Consider the following 19,291-nt stretch of genomic DNA (forward strand, 5'->3'; position numbering starts at 1 on the left):
TGTAAAAAATATAAATAAAAGAAAGTGTGTGTGTGGATGCCTTTATACGTTAAGAGAAAGTCAGGGTCGTTTTGGAACCTTATAGAGACAGCAAAGGAACGAACGAAAACAAACAGTTGAATTGTTGTGCTAGACTTTTCGGGAAACATTAAACAATGCAAATGCTACCCCATGCAATGTTATTAGGCAAGTGAACAACAAAATCCCAAATTTGCATTTTAAGATAAATCATGAATGACTAACTTAAACATGAATCATAGTTTTATACATAAATTTATGTCATGCCCTGTTGATTTATAAATTAGGAAAGGTAATCATTGACTTCCTTGTACAGGAAAATGACAAACGAAATTGAGATGGGAGATACATTTAATTTTGTTCAACTTTCTCTAGCAATATTATTATTCTCTGACAAATCACATGGTAAGGATTTAACTCTACTATTTTCATGTTTGTATCACATAACTTATATATAACTGTATAACATGTATATGATGCTCGAAGTTTAAACCTGCTAACACGACGACATAGCAGCATAAATGTTCAGGGTAAAAGAAAACTATATATTAAATATCTTATGAATTAATCGGGAATAACAACAAAGAGCAGTTAACAGCTTTAAGAAAATTTCAATTTCATAGGAACATAACTTCCGCAAAAAATGTTCCACCTTAACTATCTTCAACTTGATCTGTAACTGTTTGTTATAAATATGACTATAAGCTTAATATGCTATTAATGGATTCAGACATTAAAGAAGAAAAACCACGGATTTATATTTTAAACTATTTTTTTTTTATTTTGAGGTAAACAATATACACCCCAATACTTGATCGAACTCAAACTCAAACCAATTTCGTATGATCATGATGATACAGAATATCTTGAGTCCCCAAGAATTATAAAAGAACAGAAAAATTAATTTTAATGTAACTTTCTAAATCAAAGTTTTATAACGTTCGAAAAATCATTCATACGGAACGTTTTATGATACACATTATATCAAGTCGCTATAGGCAAATAACAGAAAATTATCAGTCAGATCTTTAATAAAATGTTCAAATTTCGTGTTTTCATTTGAATATGGAAAATGTCATGTTTGATCATATTTATGGTTGTATTTTACAAAAAAAGAATACTTTTGTTTGATTTATTTTTTTGCCACATAAGGGGATGCACCTCAAATGGAGGGCAGATAATTCGGATAAAGTTCCGTTTACGATAGAACGTGTTAGCAATTTAACTTCTTTATTAAGTAACCCGATTTTCTTTTACTTATCTGAATGCATAATATTACAGCTATCTTCTCATACTTTATCTCAAAATTCTCCGGTGTAGTTTTCGTTCATGGCAGAAAATTGGGTTTTCCATGCATAATCTATACACAATCTGTCAATTGTGCACAACCTGTAGCGTGAAAATAAGTCCCCTGACACATTCTTTTTGCTATTTTTGTTTTTAAAAAGCATGATATAAACTACATTTTGGCAAATTGTTAAAATATTCTATGAATTATAATTCAGACTCTACCTTGATAAAGAAATATATAAAAAAAAAAAATCTATGTTAGATTACAAGTTAGCATATAAAGTATTCACATGGAAGAAAAAGTCCCAGAATATATATCAGTTTTAATGAATAAACTGACTAAAAGCAAAAAAATGAAGTAAGAAACATTAGAAAAAATACCCCAGGAATAACATGAATAATGCCATAACTGTTAAAGATAAAAGCATATATCTCCAGGAGGAGGCCTGTTTTTCTTTGGGAGGGGGATGCATGCACCATTTGTGTTAGTGGTTGCAGAGATGTTAAAGAGAGCAAAGAGATATTGACAATCATAAGTCGAAGACAAACTAACTGACAACATCGTGGCAAAACGCAAAAAAGTCAAACAACAGTCTACAAATCACAAAAGACCAGTTATATTATCATGTCCAGTCAGATTATGTATATATGAATGAGGAACTAACACAGATGTCATTAAAACTTTCAAACTTAACATCGATATGGATTGTTTTCTTAAATCAATTTAATAGTGTGATAATCACAAAATTAAATCATTACATTGTTTTGATTTTGCAATTCTACGATAAATAAATAGTAGCGGTTTTGAAACTATTGGTTTACATGATTGGTATCAAGACATTTACACATATATTTTTCTATTTGATATTAAGGCTAAGTATTATTGGTAAAGCAAGTAGAATCAAACATTGGAACTGGAATCAGAGAACATACAAAGACTTCATTATGCAATTCTGCTAATTATTTTATAGTTCTGGAATCAAACGGAACGGACCATCCTGTACACCATCTTAATTCCAATTTATACGAAATGACAAACCCTGTAAATGAAAATGATATGGATAAATAAGAAAATGAATCCGTAATGAAAATGTTGCATTCAATAAAGACCCATTAGATGTTTCGGGGAATTTTTTTGCCTTGAGAATCAGCAGGACATCATTTTAATAGAGCTGTACATTGTTTAGATTGCCGTTCTTTTCAAAGCAACATGAGCTCAACTTTGATGAAGAGTTGTCGCATTGGCACTCATATCACACCTTGTTATTTGTATGTCATTGATCAGACATACGACAATTTATATATATATCTGTCGACATGAACATATGCTTATAATATAGCATAACATTATTTGTTACAGCTTGCATTATCCTTCACGTTCCGCTATACAATAAAAAAAATCAGTATTTAATGACTACGTTGAACTCTTTAAATCAATCGAACTTTATATAAATGATACCAACTTTGTTCTTAAAACTGTTTCGAAACTTTAGTTACACCTAGAAATTGATTATTTTTGCAATATTCTAGCAGAGACGGCATGCGGTATACTAGTCTTATAAATTGTACCTTATTTGCTCGCATATCTATTTTGCTTTCCTTTATGAAGTGTTGCTGCTTACAAAGCAAGGCTTATAAATCAAAAGCTCCGAATGAAATAAATATGTTAACCCTTTATTTTAATGCAACATCTGTTACATATAACATGTATAACTTCGGATTTGTTTTGTAGGATATTTCGTTTACGTCACGATTGTGTCTGCTTTTCTTCCACTTATGAATAATCATTTCTTATTCTACTGCCTTTTTATAATTGTCGTAGCCACAATCTCTTCTTTTGTCTCTTGTTTACTGGAAGGATAAACAAAGTCTGCTTCATTGTAAATATAACGGAAATTGATGAGACTGTCAACAAAGTGAGAGGTTTAGCGCTATACTTTTTATCTTCTTCAAATGCGTTGTTTAACACATATTGATCAGCTGAATTATTACTAGGAGGCTCGTGGGAATAAGATTTTCAGAAAAAAATTAAACATTTATTTTTCATTGCAAATTTTATTTATTACCTCTAGTAGTTGTTACTTTATCATATGGTACAAAAATCATTCCAAAAAATAAATTCGTATTGGCCCCAGGTGACTTTTAAAATATAGATACCATTGAAATAGCTCCAAATAATCTCTCTTTGGTGCAAAAATGCCATTTTTTGGCACCAAAATTGAAATATCGTTTTTAACTCATCGGTGACCTATATTTTTTATTGTTGTTTTCGAATAAACTGTACATAAACTAAATAATTGTAAAATTTAAGCGATTTTTGTAATTTAGTTCTTTTTTTATTTCGATTTTACCGCTATTTTTACTATTAGTTCAACAGAAAAAAAGGACATTAACAAAAATGTATCCTTCTTTCGAAGTCAGATTGTGAGCGTAAATGAACGGTGACCTCAAAAATTCATTTTCAACTGTATGCAAAATTATTTCATATTTTTCTACACCTCATTCATCCCTTAGTTTGGGAAAGTAAGTTCAGTTGATACTGTATGTTTTGTCCCATCACACTGTTCATATACATTGAGTTAAGTAGGGTACACAAAAGGTCAACCTAAACTCCGAAATGAAAATACTACCGTGCTACCTATAAGGTTGGAAATTATGTCAAAGATGATAAACAGAAACTCCGAGTGTTATTGTTGCTACCATTAAGCACTGTATATATACCAAACAGCATATATTTCTATTAATGTTTTTTAACAAAGTTTAAATTGTTTTTTTTAAAAAGACCTTAATCATGTATACATGTAAATTCGAGAGGAAGTATGAGAAGAACAATGTGGATATGGGATGATAAAAGCACTATATGAGAGATCAGATCCATATCTAAATTCTTATTTCCTGATTGATAGATATTCAATTGTGTTTATTTTTATACTAATAGTATTGTTAGGACATGATTAAATAACCGTTAACTTCCTGTTAGAGGAAGATTTCAAACGACGTTCAAAAGATTTAAAGTACATTAAATCACTATATGATGAATTTGATCCGTTTTTAAACGTTTATTTAATGAGTTGTTGATCTTCAATTTTGTTTACTTGAACACTAGTATATTTGTAGGTAACCATTAATTTCCTAGTGGAGTAAATGTGTCGAACGACTTTGAAATGGAAGATAGTACATTTAAATTTGTAAAACTGTTTTTTGTGATATTATCATTTTCAAAGAAATCACATGGTAAGAATTTGATTTTGATTTTTTATATTTACGAATTGAGCTAAAATTGCATTCAGATATACTTCAATCAATAGTGGTTACAAAAGCATCATAACACTTCAACATTTCATACATATTTATACGGCAACTAGTTGTGTTTATTTCCAAAATATAGAAACACAGCTATATTTTTTGCAATGTCAATTTTCATAATAGATAACTTTTTCTACAATTAGAGGTTCATTAATGGATGATTAATTGCTATTAATGTATTAATTCAAGTTGCAGTATAAAAACACTTTTAGGTCAGTGTCAGAAAAATATATATATTTTTTTGTATTCGGCACAAAACTGGGAAACGGCTCCGTAAATCCTCGCCCTTCCCCAGTTTCTCAGCCTCATATAAAACAATTACTTTTTCTGACATTGACCTAAAAACAAAAGCTCTGTTCCTTTGTTGTTTTATTGTGCATGTTTTTATTCTGTGTCTTTGATGAATACTCCATATCTTTTCTTTTGTTTTATTTGACAAGATATTCATGTTTGTGTTATTTGGTCTCTTGTTAACGAAATAAAAACTTACGACTGAACAACACAAGCCCCACCAAAATGTTTGGTCTTATCTCATGTTCTACGGAAAGTTAAGCAGATTTAGCTCCACGTTTGGCAACCGTTGAGCTGTCAATGATAGTACCAACCCGTAAGTCGTATTCGGTCAATCACATTTGACGAAAGAGGAACGGATTGTTGTTTCGGCAATAGTAGCATATGCTTCGTCATTTGTGAAATTGACATTCCATAAAGGTCAACCAACTCGTGATGGTGTCAATAAAATTAACGAGTGGTTGATTTTTTACTTCACCAATTGGAATTAACTGGTATGATAGCTTCTTTAAATTTGTTAGCAGCAACCCACTATCAAGGGAATCATGATTTTATCGTATCACCGTGGAGATATATACTTTGTAAGCTGGTATATTGCTACATAAATATGAAAAATCACAATTGTAAACGTTTTAGTAGCAGAGTTTTTATTTGCATTGGTCTCAACACTGGATTAACTTCCAGTATATTCAAAGTAAAAGTACTTTTGAAATCTAATGTTACCAATTAGTTATTAACTATTTTAGTCTGAAATGATTCTTGAATGCACCTGTGGCTCACTTTTTAGACCAAAACGCATGACGACCATACACCAAAAGTTTCCCAAAAAGAAAGGAAATGTAAACTATCCGTAGAAAGGTAGATATCAAAGGTAATCTAAAATCTAAAAGTAGATTTGCAGGGAATTTTTGTTTAATGTATAGTAGTTGTTGTTGCTGTTTTTATTGGAAGAGGATGAAGGGAGATACGATGGTCTATTTTCATGTTTTTAAAATCGACCAAGTTGTTATGTCCCATTTATGGGCATAATGTTTTCTGCTCTGTCCATCCGTTCGTTCGTTCGATCAACTCGAGACTTAGTAAACAGTACTATATGATATGATCTTTCTAATGTGATGCCAAATTAGCGATTTTATTCCATTTTCACAGTCCACTGAACATAAAAAATGATAGTGCGGACACATTCTTGTTTGGTAATCGTTTAAGTTTGATTAGACATAACCCTAATCTTGAAAGAAAACTGAAATATAAATGGGACTGAAACATGACATTCCCTTAGATTAAAAAACATTGTTTCTAATCTATAAATGTTAACGTACCGTTAGTAAACTCAGTTATAAATGGTACTTTCTCGCAACTCTGGCCCCATAGAATTGTGGACGCGAATGTGCTAAGTGCTTTTTATAAATACAATATGACAAGCCATCTGATTTGATACACTCAAACAAGTGAAGGCGATTTCGTCTTTTTTTTCACTGAAGAAAAGAAGTATGATGAAAAAGAACATTAAAAAAAACCACTTTGTTCTGTCATTTCTGTGTTGAATAACAATCAGCTACTTTTTTTCAATTTGAAGGGTTAACCTTTGAAAAACGACTATGTGAAAATTCTACAGCAGAAATAACCTGTCCTGATGGAAACGCAATTGAGAATATCGATATTATGTTTCACAATATTGGGAATGCTTGCAGTCTTACAAATGACGGTTATATGGGAACTGCAGCTATGAACTCAACTTCATATTCATCTTGTATTGGCCACAACTCGTGTGTATTATCGAACAAAATGGTCAATGTTTCACATTTAGTAGCTGACAAAACGTGGAAACTTAACATTGACTATCACTGTATTCGTAAGTTTAAATTCAATTCTAACGATAATGAATCCAACTTCATTTAACATTGAATAGTGAAAATGTCAACATAAATTTGTGTATAACTTCATCCTGCAAAGTATGAAAAATTTAAACGTTTTTGGTTCAACATACACATGTCAATAAGGAATGCAATAAAATATATTTCCGACGTCTATGACTGAAAACATGACCCGATCTGATAAAACGGACGTACGGTGACCTTCTGTTGTTCATTTCTGTGTCAGTTTGGTCTCTTATGGATAGTTGTCTCATTGGCAAGCATACCACACCTTTTTTTTTATATACGCACATTTGAGAGAAACGAAAAGGCATATTTCTGTGAAATCTATGAAGTGATTGATATGAGATATGACATGGATTTGATATTAGGATAAAAATTCGACTCACATATATTTAATGTATTAAAATAATCATAGGTGGTTTTCTCTTCAGATTTCAATTTGTACAAACAAATATATTCGGAATCCTCTTGTTTTATCCATGTAGCGCCATTTATATTTTTAACATATAGTTTAAAAAGCGATAATTGAAAATCTTATAAAATCCTTTTTACTTTTTCACTGTTTCTGAAGGAATAAATGTGCCAATAATATATGGAAAATCTCGGAAGAAACATTTCTGACTAAATATTCATTATCTGATATCTCGAAAACAAGTACCTTTACTATTTTTCTTGTTTTTTAGTTCCTTTATTTGTAAACTATCAATTTATACAAGCCTATAAAAAGCTTTTTAATTTGAAACAGTATAGCGAACACCTTACGGTCCTTTTGGGGTTTTTGAGTAGCTCTTCGTCGTTTGTATAGGGTGTTGTGTTTATATTTTCTTGTCCTAGAGAATCCACACCAATTGCAATTGTCTGAATGCGCATTTGATGCATTAATTCTTAATGTCTTTAAGAACATACACCTTTTCCCAGTATTTTACATATTGAGGTCGTGCAATATTACGTCAGCAAACTTTTCATCTCTCTTGGTCGTAACTTACCATCCTTTGTCCTTAATAATGTCCAGTTCATCTCAAATTAGTTCTTGACGCGATGATTTATATGTCACATGTAATATTTCTTTTTTCTTTTCTTCAGGTTCAAACTTTAATAAAAGTAAACCCCAAAAAACAGTGTGTCCCTACAATATGGAGACAGTAAAATGTGGAAATCCAATAAATAAGATAGAAATTCAGTCAGTTAAAGTAATGTATTATTCATCGTTTTGCAAAGAACGCAATATGCATCAACAGTGTACAGAATCTATTCACCAGAAAGTTCAGGAGTCCTGCAATATTACCAATACTTGTCGACCTATCATTTGGACCAAATCTGTCAATACATGGGATGATTGCATTCGAATACCAAAGTTTGTAAATATATCATTCAGTTGTAAAGGTGTGTATTTATATGTTAGCATGTATATAACTCAATTTCAATTATCATTCATATACTGATTCATTCATAGATAACAAAGGATTTTTTTTTATCAGATTAATTTAACGACACTATACGTTTGCACAATGTTTGTTTACTTTATGAAATTGTCACGTATGCATTAACAAGATGAACAAGGCATGCTAAATTTGCAAAACAAATTTTGATCTAAAACGGTCAGTTTGATGAAAAAAAATCATCCGAAAAGTCTGAATAATATATTATTGTGTCACATTTAGGATTACAGTAAATATTTAGACTTAAGACTGAGATAAACTCAGTACTGTCCAGATAATTATCTTTTAGTTAACCCGGTACTTTTCAGCAGCATTTCATATAATTCAGTATGATGTTTATGTCAACAAGTGATTAACAACTGCTGGAAACAATGTTTGCTATTTTCTATGATGACTAAATTATGCTAATGGCAAAATCTGCCAAGATAATTGAACTGTTTGAAGATTCATTCCATTCATAAAAACAATGTATCGTTAAAGAATTTAAAACAAAAATTAGTATTTTGGATATATTTCCCCCGAAATGGCACATTCAAATACCGTAAAAAAAAACTCAGCAGGAAAAGGTACAAAGATATGTAAAAGATGGTCAAAAAGACGAGAAGGCTTCTCTGGAAGTTATTCAGTAGATTTATTTGATACTTTAGTACTAGTGAATCTGGTTTTTATTGTACAGTTGTGAAATGTGGGGCTTTTGTATTCTCTGGAGAGAGTTAAATTTAAATTTGTAAGCTCCGTATAATTAGGTCTGTAACATTCGGAAAAAGGGACCGGGATACTGGTTTCGACATTTCGAACATATCCGTAATCATATGAGAAACGGATATTCAATAACGGTCAACAAGTTCGCCGTTTCAGAATCTAATGCATCATGGGTAATATTCTTTGGTGTACGCCGTAACGTTTACCGTAGCTGGTGCAAAAAAACGTCAATAATAATGGGTTGGATATGTGACGTGTGCACAAATACATCTACATAACGCCACGAAGGTTTACAATTGATCGCGTTAGTTATAATCATTATGGATGATAATAAGTTATTGGGAGATGTTGAGCAAGAACTAAAGTTTGATGCGCCAATCCCGGTACTAGATAACCCAGATCATTTCCCGTGTGTGCTCACGGAAGATGATATACCTGGAGCATCACGGCAAGGAAAATTGCCACATTTGTTGAAGGTTCAAGAGTTGCAGTTTTGGCAACGCTGTCGTGGTATTTCAGTTACGGGACTTAATAAGTCACAAATGTTTTCAACAGTGCAAAATATAATGCCAGTCCAAACGAAGTCAACCCCCTTGTATGAGCAGACTACCCATACCATACTGACAAAAAAATTCAGCAGTTAACGACATCTAAACTAACCGTCGAAATAATAGAGAAAACCTCCTATCTTTCCAGTTAACGACTGGAAACAATAAGAAAATGTCACGGACGAAATAAATGTATTTATTAGTCTTTTTAAATCCTCTGAACTGTACAAATATTTTGAAATAATGGCGAAAAATAGAGGAACAGACCTGAGTTTCAGAACTTTGAGTCGTGGTGCCAAAATATTTCATGTAGGCTTTGTAAAAGGCATTGTCATTTCTCTTCAAAATTTTGGACCTAAAACAAGCTTAGTCAGCCACGGACTTTATATTTAAGCTTTTTTTATGCCTCCATGAGAAAAGAAACATACGAGGTCCGCATTCAGATAAAGAAATATGACCCGCAAAATCAAATGTAGTCAAGATTACTTTTGCTGTTTGCTTGTGCAAAGCCGGGTAAGTGTAATACTAAACAATGCTAAATACAAAAATCACAGATCATAGAGCATAGATTTAACAAATAAAATATGCGTATACGAAACACTTTTATATGGTTGCATTTAAGGAACTAGTTGTCTCATTAAATTTGAAAGAAAACACAAGACTGTAACAAAACAACACATTCCACTGTCACATGTGTACTGCATTCTATACACATAGTCATAGAGTACACACATACATTTAGAATTTACCGCCCAATCAACTTCCACAACAGTCGGTAAGCCAATAAGATGCTCTTTTGACTAGCCTACATATTAGAAGGTGTAAATCAACGTTTACAAAATTATGAAAAGCAGAAATGTCGAATAAATTAATTTACCAACAAAAACATCGTGAAAACGATCATGAAGTAAGACAACTTGAAAACTCACAAAATGGCAAACGTATATGAATTAAAGTTGTTGTTTTTTTTTCACTCGTCACGGAATTTTATGAGGAAATTGCTATCACACTATTCTCACTCGTGGTAAAAAAAACCCGTACCTAGACAGCATGTTTCAACGCATATAGGACCAAAGGCATATTAAAGGTAGAGGACAAACTATTGACGTTTCCTAGTTTGGGGTCCTCTTTTTCAAAAGACTGTATCCGCATCTTTTTCTTCATGTCCGACATATAACCCGTCTGATAGCAGGGACACGTTCCGGTGACGTATATTTTTTCTTTCTGGAAATGCACAAAACTGCTTATATATCAGACAAATTGACACATTCTATGAATCAGATGTATAGGGGAATATAGTTGTATTAACCCTTCTGCTGACTTTTACAATTTTTTTTAACATAGCACTAATGATTTTGAAAATAGGAGGGGAAACCGACTTTTGGAGTTAAACTTGAAAAATGTCAATCATTTACCGACTTACCAAAATCCGCCTAATGTTTAAAAAAGATGCCCTGGTGATGTTTTTGGTTTGCTTACAGATTGTCTGGTACATGCGGTCATGTATCCGCTGTCCTGCATCAGCTATAGAATGGTCACAGAGGTACAATCAGAAAGACAACCCATTACGTTGTGAAAAGAAGATTAATATCGATGACAATACTCCTTGCACTTCAATACAAAACACATGGAAACCACCCAAAAAGAAATTGCTGTTGCCTAAAACATGTATAGCTAACTACACATTTCATAAAAACCTATCTGTATGGGAGAAACAGCCAACAAAACGCAGTCAAAAGCTGGATTACAAAACTTGTAATTCAGACCCATTAAATGAAGACAAAATAACAAGTCGTGTACAGACAATATTGCCAATATAATATACTGTCAGACAGAGTTTGCCGTGTACAAACAATATTGCAGCTTAAATATGCCAAGAAGGAACACATTTGTTTTTTAACAACACGAATCTGTTTCCAATTATGTACGTGTTTGTGTATTTTAATTGCCTGTGAATAAACATATGTTCTCGTGCCAACCAAGAAACATATATTCATTCTGACCGGCCAACCAATGCCTGTATATAATGTAGGAAGGGTTCAGACCTTTTGTCATTACATGTATTGAAATATTTTTCTTCACTTCTAATCACTTTAATGGCAACACATGGGACTGATTTTATATATCAAATATTCATAAAGAGAAAAGCATGCTTTCAAATGATGCTAATGCGGACCGTTGACTCGTTATCATGCATAGTACAATCTATAATTAAATTTCACTCAAGTTCTAAATTAAATCATCCGGCAAATGACTGAAGATATTCTTTAATCAAATGTAAATTTGTCTGTTCCATTATTTTCTTTTGCTGTTGCTGATTGCTATAATATATGTATTGTTTTGCTTCGTATCTGTTTGCATATTTATTTTTTCTGATTTGTTTTTTAATATAGATTTTGTAAGTGTTTGTATGTATGCATGTTTGTTTGTTGTTGTTTATCTAAGCATGATATATTATTTGCTATTCAGTTTTCACTTTAACTGTATAGCAAGTAATTAGTTCTTATGACCAACGTTTTGGATACTGCATTCTTAATATTAGCTAATTATAGACAAAGATTTAAGTTTAGAGCTATATATCTTTTTAATGTTTTGGATTTTAGATTTGCAGACTAACAAATGCTGTACACTTCCCCAGTTTCAATCTCCCCTTCAATTAACAAATCGACCAACCCAAGCACCTTCTCTTCGTCATATTCTCTGACGTCAATCTCAGGAATGTCAGGGTCACCGTCACCGACGTTTTGTTTTGCAATGGACTCAGCAATGTAAAATTCCTCTATGTTTTCCTTTGTGTTTTCTTCGTTTTCATCCAGTAGTAAAAGCTGTTTGAAAATTTTTTCAATGAGCACTTTACGGCGAGAGCCAAGTATTGGATCTGCAGCAGTGACGAATGAACGTTGGAAATTTGTAAAGTAAGCGATGTTTTGTATGTGTATTGAAGCCAATTTAAAAGATGAAATAGGAATTCTCCTAGTTAAGAATCTAAACGATTTTATTCTACCTATCGCCTGTTCTACAAATATGCGGGTAGCTGCTATGTGTTTTGTTTTTTCGACCTGCTGTGGATTCAATTGTTTCTTATTTTTATTGGCAAAAGGAGGCACAAGAAGTTGCGCACTCTTTTCTTGAAACTGCCTCTGAATAGTGAAACCTTTGTCGGCCATGTATACCTCGCCCTTTTTCATGTTATCCAATGAACCTGACTTTTTGCACATCTCAACATCTGTTGTACTGCCAGGGAACAAGTCGGAGATGAACGATAATGACCCCCACAAAGAACAACCATCTAATACCTCTGCTGTATGACGACTCCAATATCGGACCAAAATACTGACTGTTTATCGAGCGCACTGGGCTCATCGACCTCAAACTCTGTACAGTCCAAAATCAAAACGCAGTTTGGGATTTTTTAAAGTATATCAGGGGGACATAATGTTTGTAATTCGTCCATTGTAGGGTTCATATCAATTTTTGAAAATATTGATTTCATGTGACAGCTGGCCCATGTTGACAAAATACACAAAACAGTAGATATTGAAACATTGAACATAGAGGCAAGAACGGTTTCGCCAATGTCTTGTCGTAGCCTCAATAAATACATAAAAAAACTCGTCTTGTGGTGATAAAGCTCTATGTCTACCAAAATTTCCATTTAAAATCTTCTTGTCATAAGACCAGTATTTTTTAGGTTTGTCAAATAACGTAAACAGAATCTCAACTGTGTGGTTATCAGGTAATCCGGTTGATAATTCTTTTATCTTTGTATCACTGTTCTTGAAATTGTTATATCTAAAGAGTTTATTACTGAGCATATTTTTTCTTTAAGGTAGATCACAAGTATATATTTTTTGAGACAGAATTTTTTCATAATTTGCCAAAATGAAGATTTTATTATGCTCTTTTCAAAAATTTAATAAAAAGTATGGGTCACCGTGCTATTTTTCAAGCTATGGGTCGTTGAAGATTGCCAAAATTTGGTGAGTTTGTTCATGAAAAAACACATTAGTGTGCATAAAAAAAATTCTATGAGATAGAATTTTGAAATAAATTGTGAGAAGAAAGGTTTCCTAATATGTTTTAGGAAAATTAAAAGAAAACATGGTGTCACCGAACTTGTTTTCTTGCTACAAGTAAAAATAAAAAAATTCCCTATTAGCCCAGTATAAATTTTGTACTAAAAGAGTTATTCCCCTTAAATGGTTCATTTGAAAAAAATAATTTTTATACCAAACAAATTGATATTTGTTAAAATATTTTGGATAATACGATTAATTAACAATTTTTCTTCAAATAGAAAAAACAGTCTAACCATTGAGTTGCAAATCTGTCTCCAAATTTGCAGATTTAGGCAAATAATTAGACCGATTTTGTACTGCGATTGTGTAATTCAAGATGGCAGTATACCATGAATCTACCTTAATATGTTTGTATTTATGTTCTTTTCTTGTTCTAGCGCTTTTCCTAGATCTCAGATTTTCTCTATCAGTTAATTATGTTCTATTTCATTTTCCACGGCCGTGGAATTTGGTTGACAAGCGTCATCAGAAGGCATTTAAGGTAATTGGGACCGGGATTCATTGTCAAAGTAAGTTGAATTTTCTTCTGCTACATTACTAGGCCATTTAGCTTTACTTTAGATTTCTTTTTTTTTTTTATCATTTTTTACCTATTTGCTTGCCAATTGAGAGGTCGAAGATACCGTTACTCAGAACCTTTTCACCAGCGAAAAGAATGTTCAGAACAAATTCTTGTTCCCGTATTTACGTCTTCCTCCTCTAAGTTTAAGGCATGTAACAACTTATTCCGTTAATGTTTTTTTGGAATTCTGAAAAAAAACTCAAGTTCTGTGTGTTTCTAGATATATTTGCGCACACGGCACATGTCCAACGTATTATTATTGACGCTTTTTTGCACCAGCTACGGTAAACGTTACGGCGTCCTTAGAAACAAGATGGTGTCGTAGCGTACACCAAAAAATGTTACCCATGATGCATTAGATTCTGAAACGGCGAATTTGTTGACCGTTATTGAAAGCCGTGTCTCATATGATTACGGATATGTTCCTTTTTCCGAATGTTACAGACCTAATTATACGGAGCGTACAAATTTAAATTAAACTCTCTCCAGAGAATACAAAAGCCCCACATTTCACAACTGTACAATAAAAATGAAAGGGTATTGTATTTACGACACAAGGAACATATCCAATATCATCTGTGAAAAGGTTATTCCATAACGGTCAAACAACTGGTGATGGCATCCGTAAAATTTACGACCGGACGATTTCAACTTCACCATTTGGAACTCTTGGTTTAATAACTTCCTTATGAGTAGCAATCCCCTATCAAAGAAATCATGATAGGAAACACAATAAATTAGCACTCTTCAAAAAATTGTTCAGAATTTATTTACTAAGTTATCAAATAATGAAATACTTGACATTAGTAAAGTCTTATCCTGCCAAGTACTATAGACAAAATTTCACATAACATTTCATGCATATAAGAAAATAACCCTCACAAGAAGTTAACCATCACATGTTCACCTCTGTTTCACCTGTGTACAAGCTTTAGTACCCATGTAACATCCATAAGTTTCCAAAAATATTCTCTACATCACCAAATAAAGAAAATATTTTTTTTTTGTGAGGATCATTATCTTATATGCATGAAACACCCACGATATACGTCTACGACGTAGAATTCTTTTATTGCAATGAAATGTAGGATTTATTTGAAATTCAAGGGAATATTATTTTTCGATCTTTTTTCATATGCAACAGGGTGTGACGTACTATGATTTAGTGGTATTACACCTCTACAAACAATTATTCATTTGTTAACTAGAGTAATAACAAATCAGTTACAAGTATAAGTCTAATTTTCATTGAATGAAATATCCATCGGAATATCTTGTCGCACACTCTAATATCCAAATAAAATTTTACTGTTAAGACCTACATTTAGTTACAAGATTGCAAATAATAAACATGACTTTTTACTTGTATTTCAGTAGTTGTACTTCTTATATACTGCAAAACGCATTTATTCGAGTAATGAACTTACGAAACTTTGATTTTACTTTCAGCAATTCCTCCAAATATTCCTTTATTAGATGAAACAAATTTAGTTAGTAAGTATAGTTTAAGTTCATTATCAGATATTGAAAGATGAATGTAACATTCGTGAGTGTTTTGTGTTGTCGGGATGTATCTCAGAAAAATGTCGCTATCTTTTATAGATTTGTAAATATTTGTTATGTATCTTTGACGATGCGGATTGGTTTCGGTGATTTTTACGACTTAACCTTGCAATTTTAACATCTAATTTTTGCATTTTTGTGAATAAACATAAGGTGAATAGGTATAGGAAGATGTGGTATGAGTGGCAATGAGACAACTCTCCATCCAAATAACAATTTATAAAAGTAAACAATTATACACGGAGCCTTGGCTCACACCGAACAACAAGCTATAAAGGGCCCGCAAATTACAAGTGTAAAACTATTCAAACGGGAAAACCAACGGTCTTATCTATATAAAAAACGAGAGTCTTTTATTTAATGAACTTTAAAACATTCATTTCATTATATTCAGGTGTGGCAGTAGTAGTTACAGTTGGACTTATTACAATTGTTGGAGTCATTGTTGTATATATTTGGTTTCTCAAAAGGTAAATGCATTTGTAATATATAATCTATCGTGCAACTACTAGGTATAGCTAGCTATAAAACCAGAATCATTCCACTATTTTCTACATAGGAAAATGTATGTATCACGTAAGGAATATATACGTTGTTATCCATTCGTTTCATGTCTTTGAGTTTTTGATAAGAGAGAGCGAGTATTGTCATACCTTAGGTTGTGTTGAAAACATTTTGTCATGCAGTACTTCCAAATTTGTGATCCTTGTTTTAAATTAGTGAATCATCAATTGTATTTTTATCGAAACATTATTGAGTTTGAAAGTAATTGTTTGATTATTTATCATGACGAAAACAAGTTAGACAATAGATCAAACTAAATAGTATTTTAAAAAAGGATCGATTTGGTTATGTTAGTGCTCAATTATACTGAGTGAATGAAATTGATAGAGTAATGATTTATTTGTTTTGTTTTACTGTAGAAAAGTGACAGATGACAAACAGAAAATAACTAATCAGCGAGATGAAAACAAATATATCATCGGCAATGACAACACCACAGGTCTTGCTGACTCCAACTATGAGATGTTGACAACAGACCAAGAATCAAGAAGCTATGACGAATTAAATCAAGATTTTAGGAAACAATCTAGTCGAGATCAGTCAGACAGAAACATTAACAAAGACATTGAAAATGAATACATTATTCCGTATCCAGTAAACCAAAATAATAAATATAAACACAAAAATGAGAACCAAACAGTTAATCATGTAGAATCAAACATTGGAACTGGAATCGGGGAACAAGTTAGGAGTTCATTATCCAATTCTGCTGATTATTTTATAGTTCTGGAATCAAATGGAACGGACCATTTTGAACATCATCTTAATTCCAATGTATACGAAATGGCAAACCATGTTAATGAAAATGATCTGAATAATGAAGAAAATAAATCTGTAATAAAAACGTTGTATTCAATAAAGACCAATTAGATGTTTCGGGGAAAATGTTTTGTCCTGATAATCAACATCATTTTTAATAGAGCTGTATATTGTTTTGATTGCAGTTCTTCTCAAAGCAACATGCTGGACAGTTGTGTCATTGACAATCATATCACACTTTGCTATTTTTATATCATTGATCAGACATACGACAATGTATATATGTTTTTCGACATAAAAAGTATGCTTATAATATTGCATAACATTATTTGTTACAGCTTGCATTATCCTTTACGTTCCGCTATACAGATTGTGTGCTTACTCTCAATAAAAAAAAAAACCCGTATTTGATGATTTTGTTGAACTCTTTTTATCAATCGAACTTTATATAAATGAAATAATGTTGTATTCAAATCTGCTTTGAAACTTCAGTTACATCCATATATTTAATATTTTTGCACCATTCGAGCAGAGACGGCATGCAATATACTTTTCTTCCAAACTGTACCTTATTTGCTCGCATATCTATTTTGTTTTCCTTTATTAAGTGTTGCTGCTTACAACGCAAGGCTTATAAATCAAAAGTTCCGAATGAAAAACATATGTTAACACTTTATTTTAATGCAACATGTGTTACATATAACTTCGGATTTGTTTTGTAGGATGTTGTCCGTCTCTTTTTCTTATTTCGTTTAAGTCATGGTTGTGTCAGCTTTTCTTCCACTAATGAATACTCATTTCTTATTTTACTGCCTTTTTATAATTGTCGTAGCCACAATCCCTTCTTTTGTCTCTCTTAGACTACGAATGCGATTTATCACTGACATGTACCACGGGTGCCACTAAATGTCATAAGATATACGTTTTCTGCCACAGGACATCAAAGTAACAGGTTGTTTCTGGTTTTTGTTTTGATCAGTTTTTAATTTCTGTGTATTGTTTTGTAAACAGTAACGACTTCTAGTGGTTTTTATTTTTTGCGATTTCCAAAATCAGGTACAATTGTTAAGTGTTAGGCAAAATATTAAGGAGATTGAATGATTTTCTCTGAAATTGTTAAACTTAGAGTTATAATTGAAATGTTAATGATATCAGTAGAGAAATATTACAAGAGTTTATATGATACACATAGAAAATATTTTAGCACTCGAGAATCAATTGATTACAAAAAGATTGACGAAAGATACCAAAGGGACATTCAAACTCATTATTTGAAACAAAACTGTAAACGCTATTACAAAAGAAAAAATTACCAAGAAAAGAAAAAAAAATACGAAAATTGGAAAATTAAATACTGAGTAATAAGAATTCCACAAATATCAGAGGGTAATTTTTTGTGATCTGGAAGGGTAAACAAAGTCTGTTTCACACGTGGCATCTATCTCGTTATCATGTTAGAACATACCTTGTGATGAGTCTCAAAGGTAGATCACGTTCGAGAAAAAAAGGACTGTATAGTGATAACGACAATTGGCATATATTCGGTCAGCCAACACATGATGGTATGTAAATATTTTGAGTTGATGACTTCAATTTCACCACTTGGAAATATTGGCTCAATAGTTTTCTGGTAAGCAGCAATCCTCTATAACGGAAACCATGATAGAAAATGCAAGTTCTATAATATCGCATTAACTGGGAGATATATACTTCATATTCAGGCACTGCTACATTGAAATGAAAAGTTCAAAATTTGTTGTTGAATCTAATGCATTTTTTCAAAAATTAAGAATATCACAATAACCGTGCAAACAATATCTGACAAGAAAGAAAACAAAGCACATATGTCAGATATATTGCTTATGTGAACCACAATAAGACGCAAGTATGATTAACTTATCAAGTTTCAAGGTATATAATATGTTTAGCCGGGAGGGAATTTTGTCTACTAAGGGGTCATCCATAATTGTCAACCATTTTCCAAAGTGTACAAAACGTACACTTTTTCAGACCCCCCACCCTCCCTCAAAAAGTGTACATCAACCATTTTCAGATTTCAAGAGAAGAATCAGTCATTCTTAATAACAAGAAGATCCTGGCTGATTATATTTTAGTTTAATATAGAAATTTGCATAGAAAAAAAACTAAAACATATCTGACTGTTTTATTTGATGACATCTATCTGTGATTGTGATGCTTGTGTTTTGACAGAATAAAGAGTACAAAGATTAGTGTTTCCCCTATCGCACAGTGGGAATGGTAACTCCAATAAAAAAGGGGCACCTAGAGCATG

The 19,291-nt window shown here is 32.1% G+C and overlaps 1 protein-coding gene across 1 annotated transcript; it reads left to right on the plus strand.

Annotated features, from left to right (window-relative positions):
• The first annotated feature begins 320 nt into the window (after positions 1-320).
• LOC143044665 (uncharacterized) lies at positions 321-17,402 on the plus strand. Its single transcript, XM_076216727.1, has 7 exons — positions 321-423; positions 4,426-4,542; positions 6,482-6,757; positions 7,866-8,165; positions 15,562-15,606; positions 16,070-16,145; positions 16,599-17,402. The coding sequence occupies exons 2-7, from the start codon at positions 4,473-4,475 to the stop codon at positions 17,107-17,109; spliced, it is 1,278 nt and encodes a 425-aa protein (XP_076072842.1). The 5' UTR covers positions 321-423; positions 4,426-4,472; the 3' UTR covers positions 17,110-17,402.
• Positions 17,403-19,291: the final 1,889 nt, after the last annotated feature.

Source organism: Mytilus galloprovincialis, chromosome 9, assembly GCF_965363235.1.
Source record: "Mytilus galloprovincialis chromosome 9, xbMytGall1.hap1.1, whole genome shotgun sequence".
Lineage (NCBI taxonomy): Eukaryota > Metazoa > Mollusca > Bivalvia > Mytilida > Mytilidae > Mytilus > Mytilus galloprovincialis.

Bases quoted from the DNA above. Each gene is read 5' to 3' on its own strand.
- LOC143044665 (XM_076216727.1), top strand. From the start codon at position 4,473: ATGGAAGATAGTACATTTAAATTTGTAAAACTGTTTTTTGTGATATTA. The intron at 4,543-6,481 runs GTAAGAATTTGA...TTCAATTTGAAG, and splicing joins ATTTTCAAAGAAATCACATG to GGTTAACCTTTGAAAAACGA. The intron at 8,166-15,561 runs GTGTGTATTTAT...TTTTACTTTCAG, and splicing joins TATATCATTCAGTTGTAAAG to CAATTCCTCCAAATATTCCT.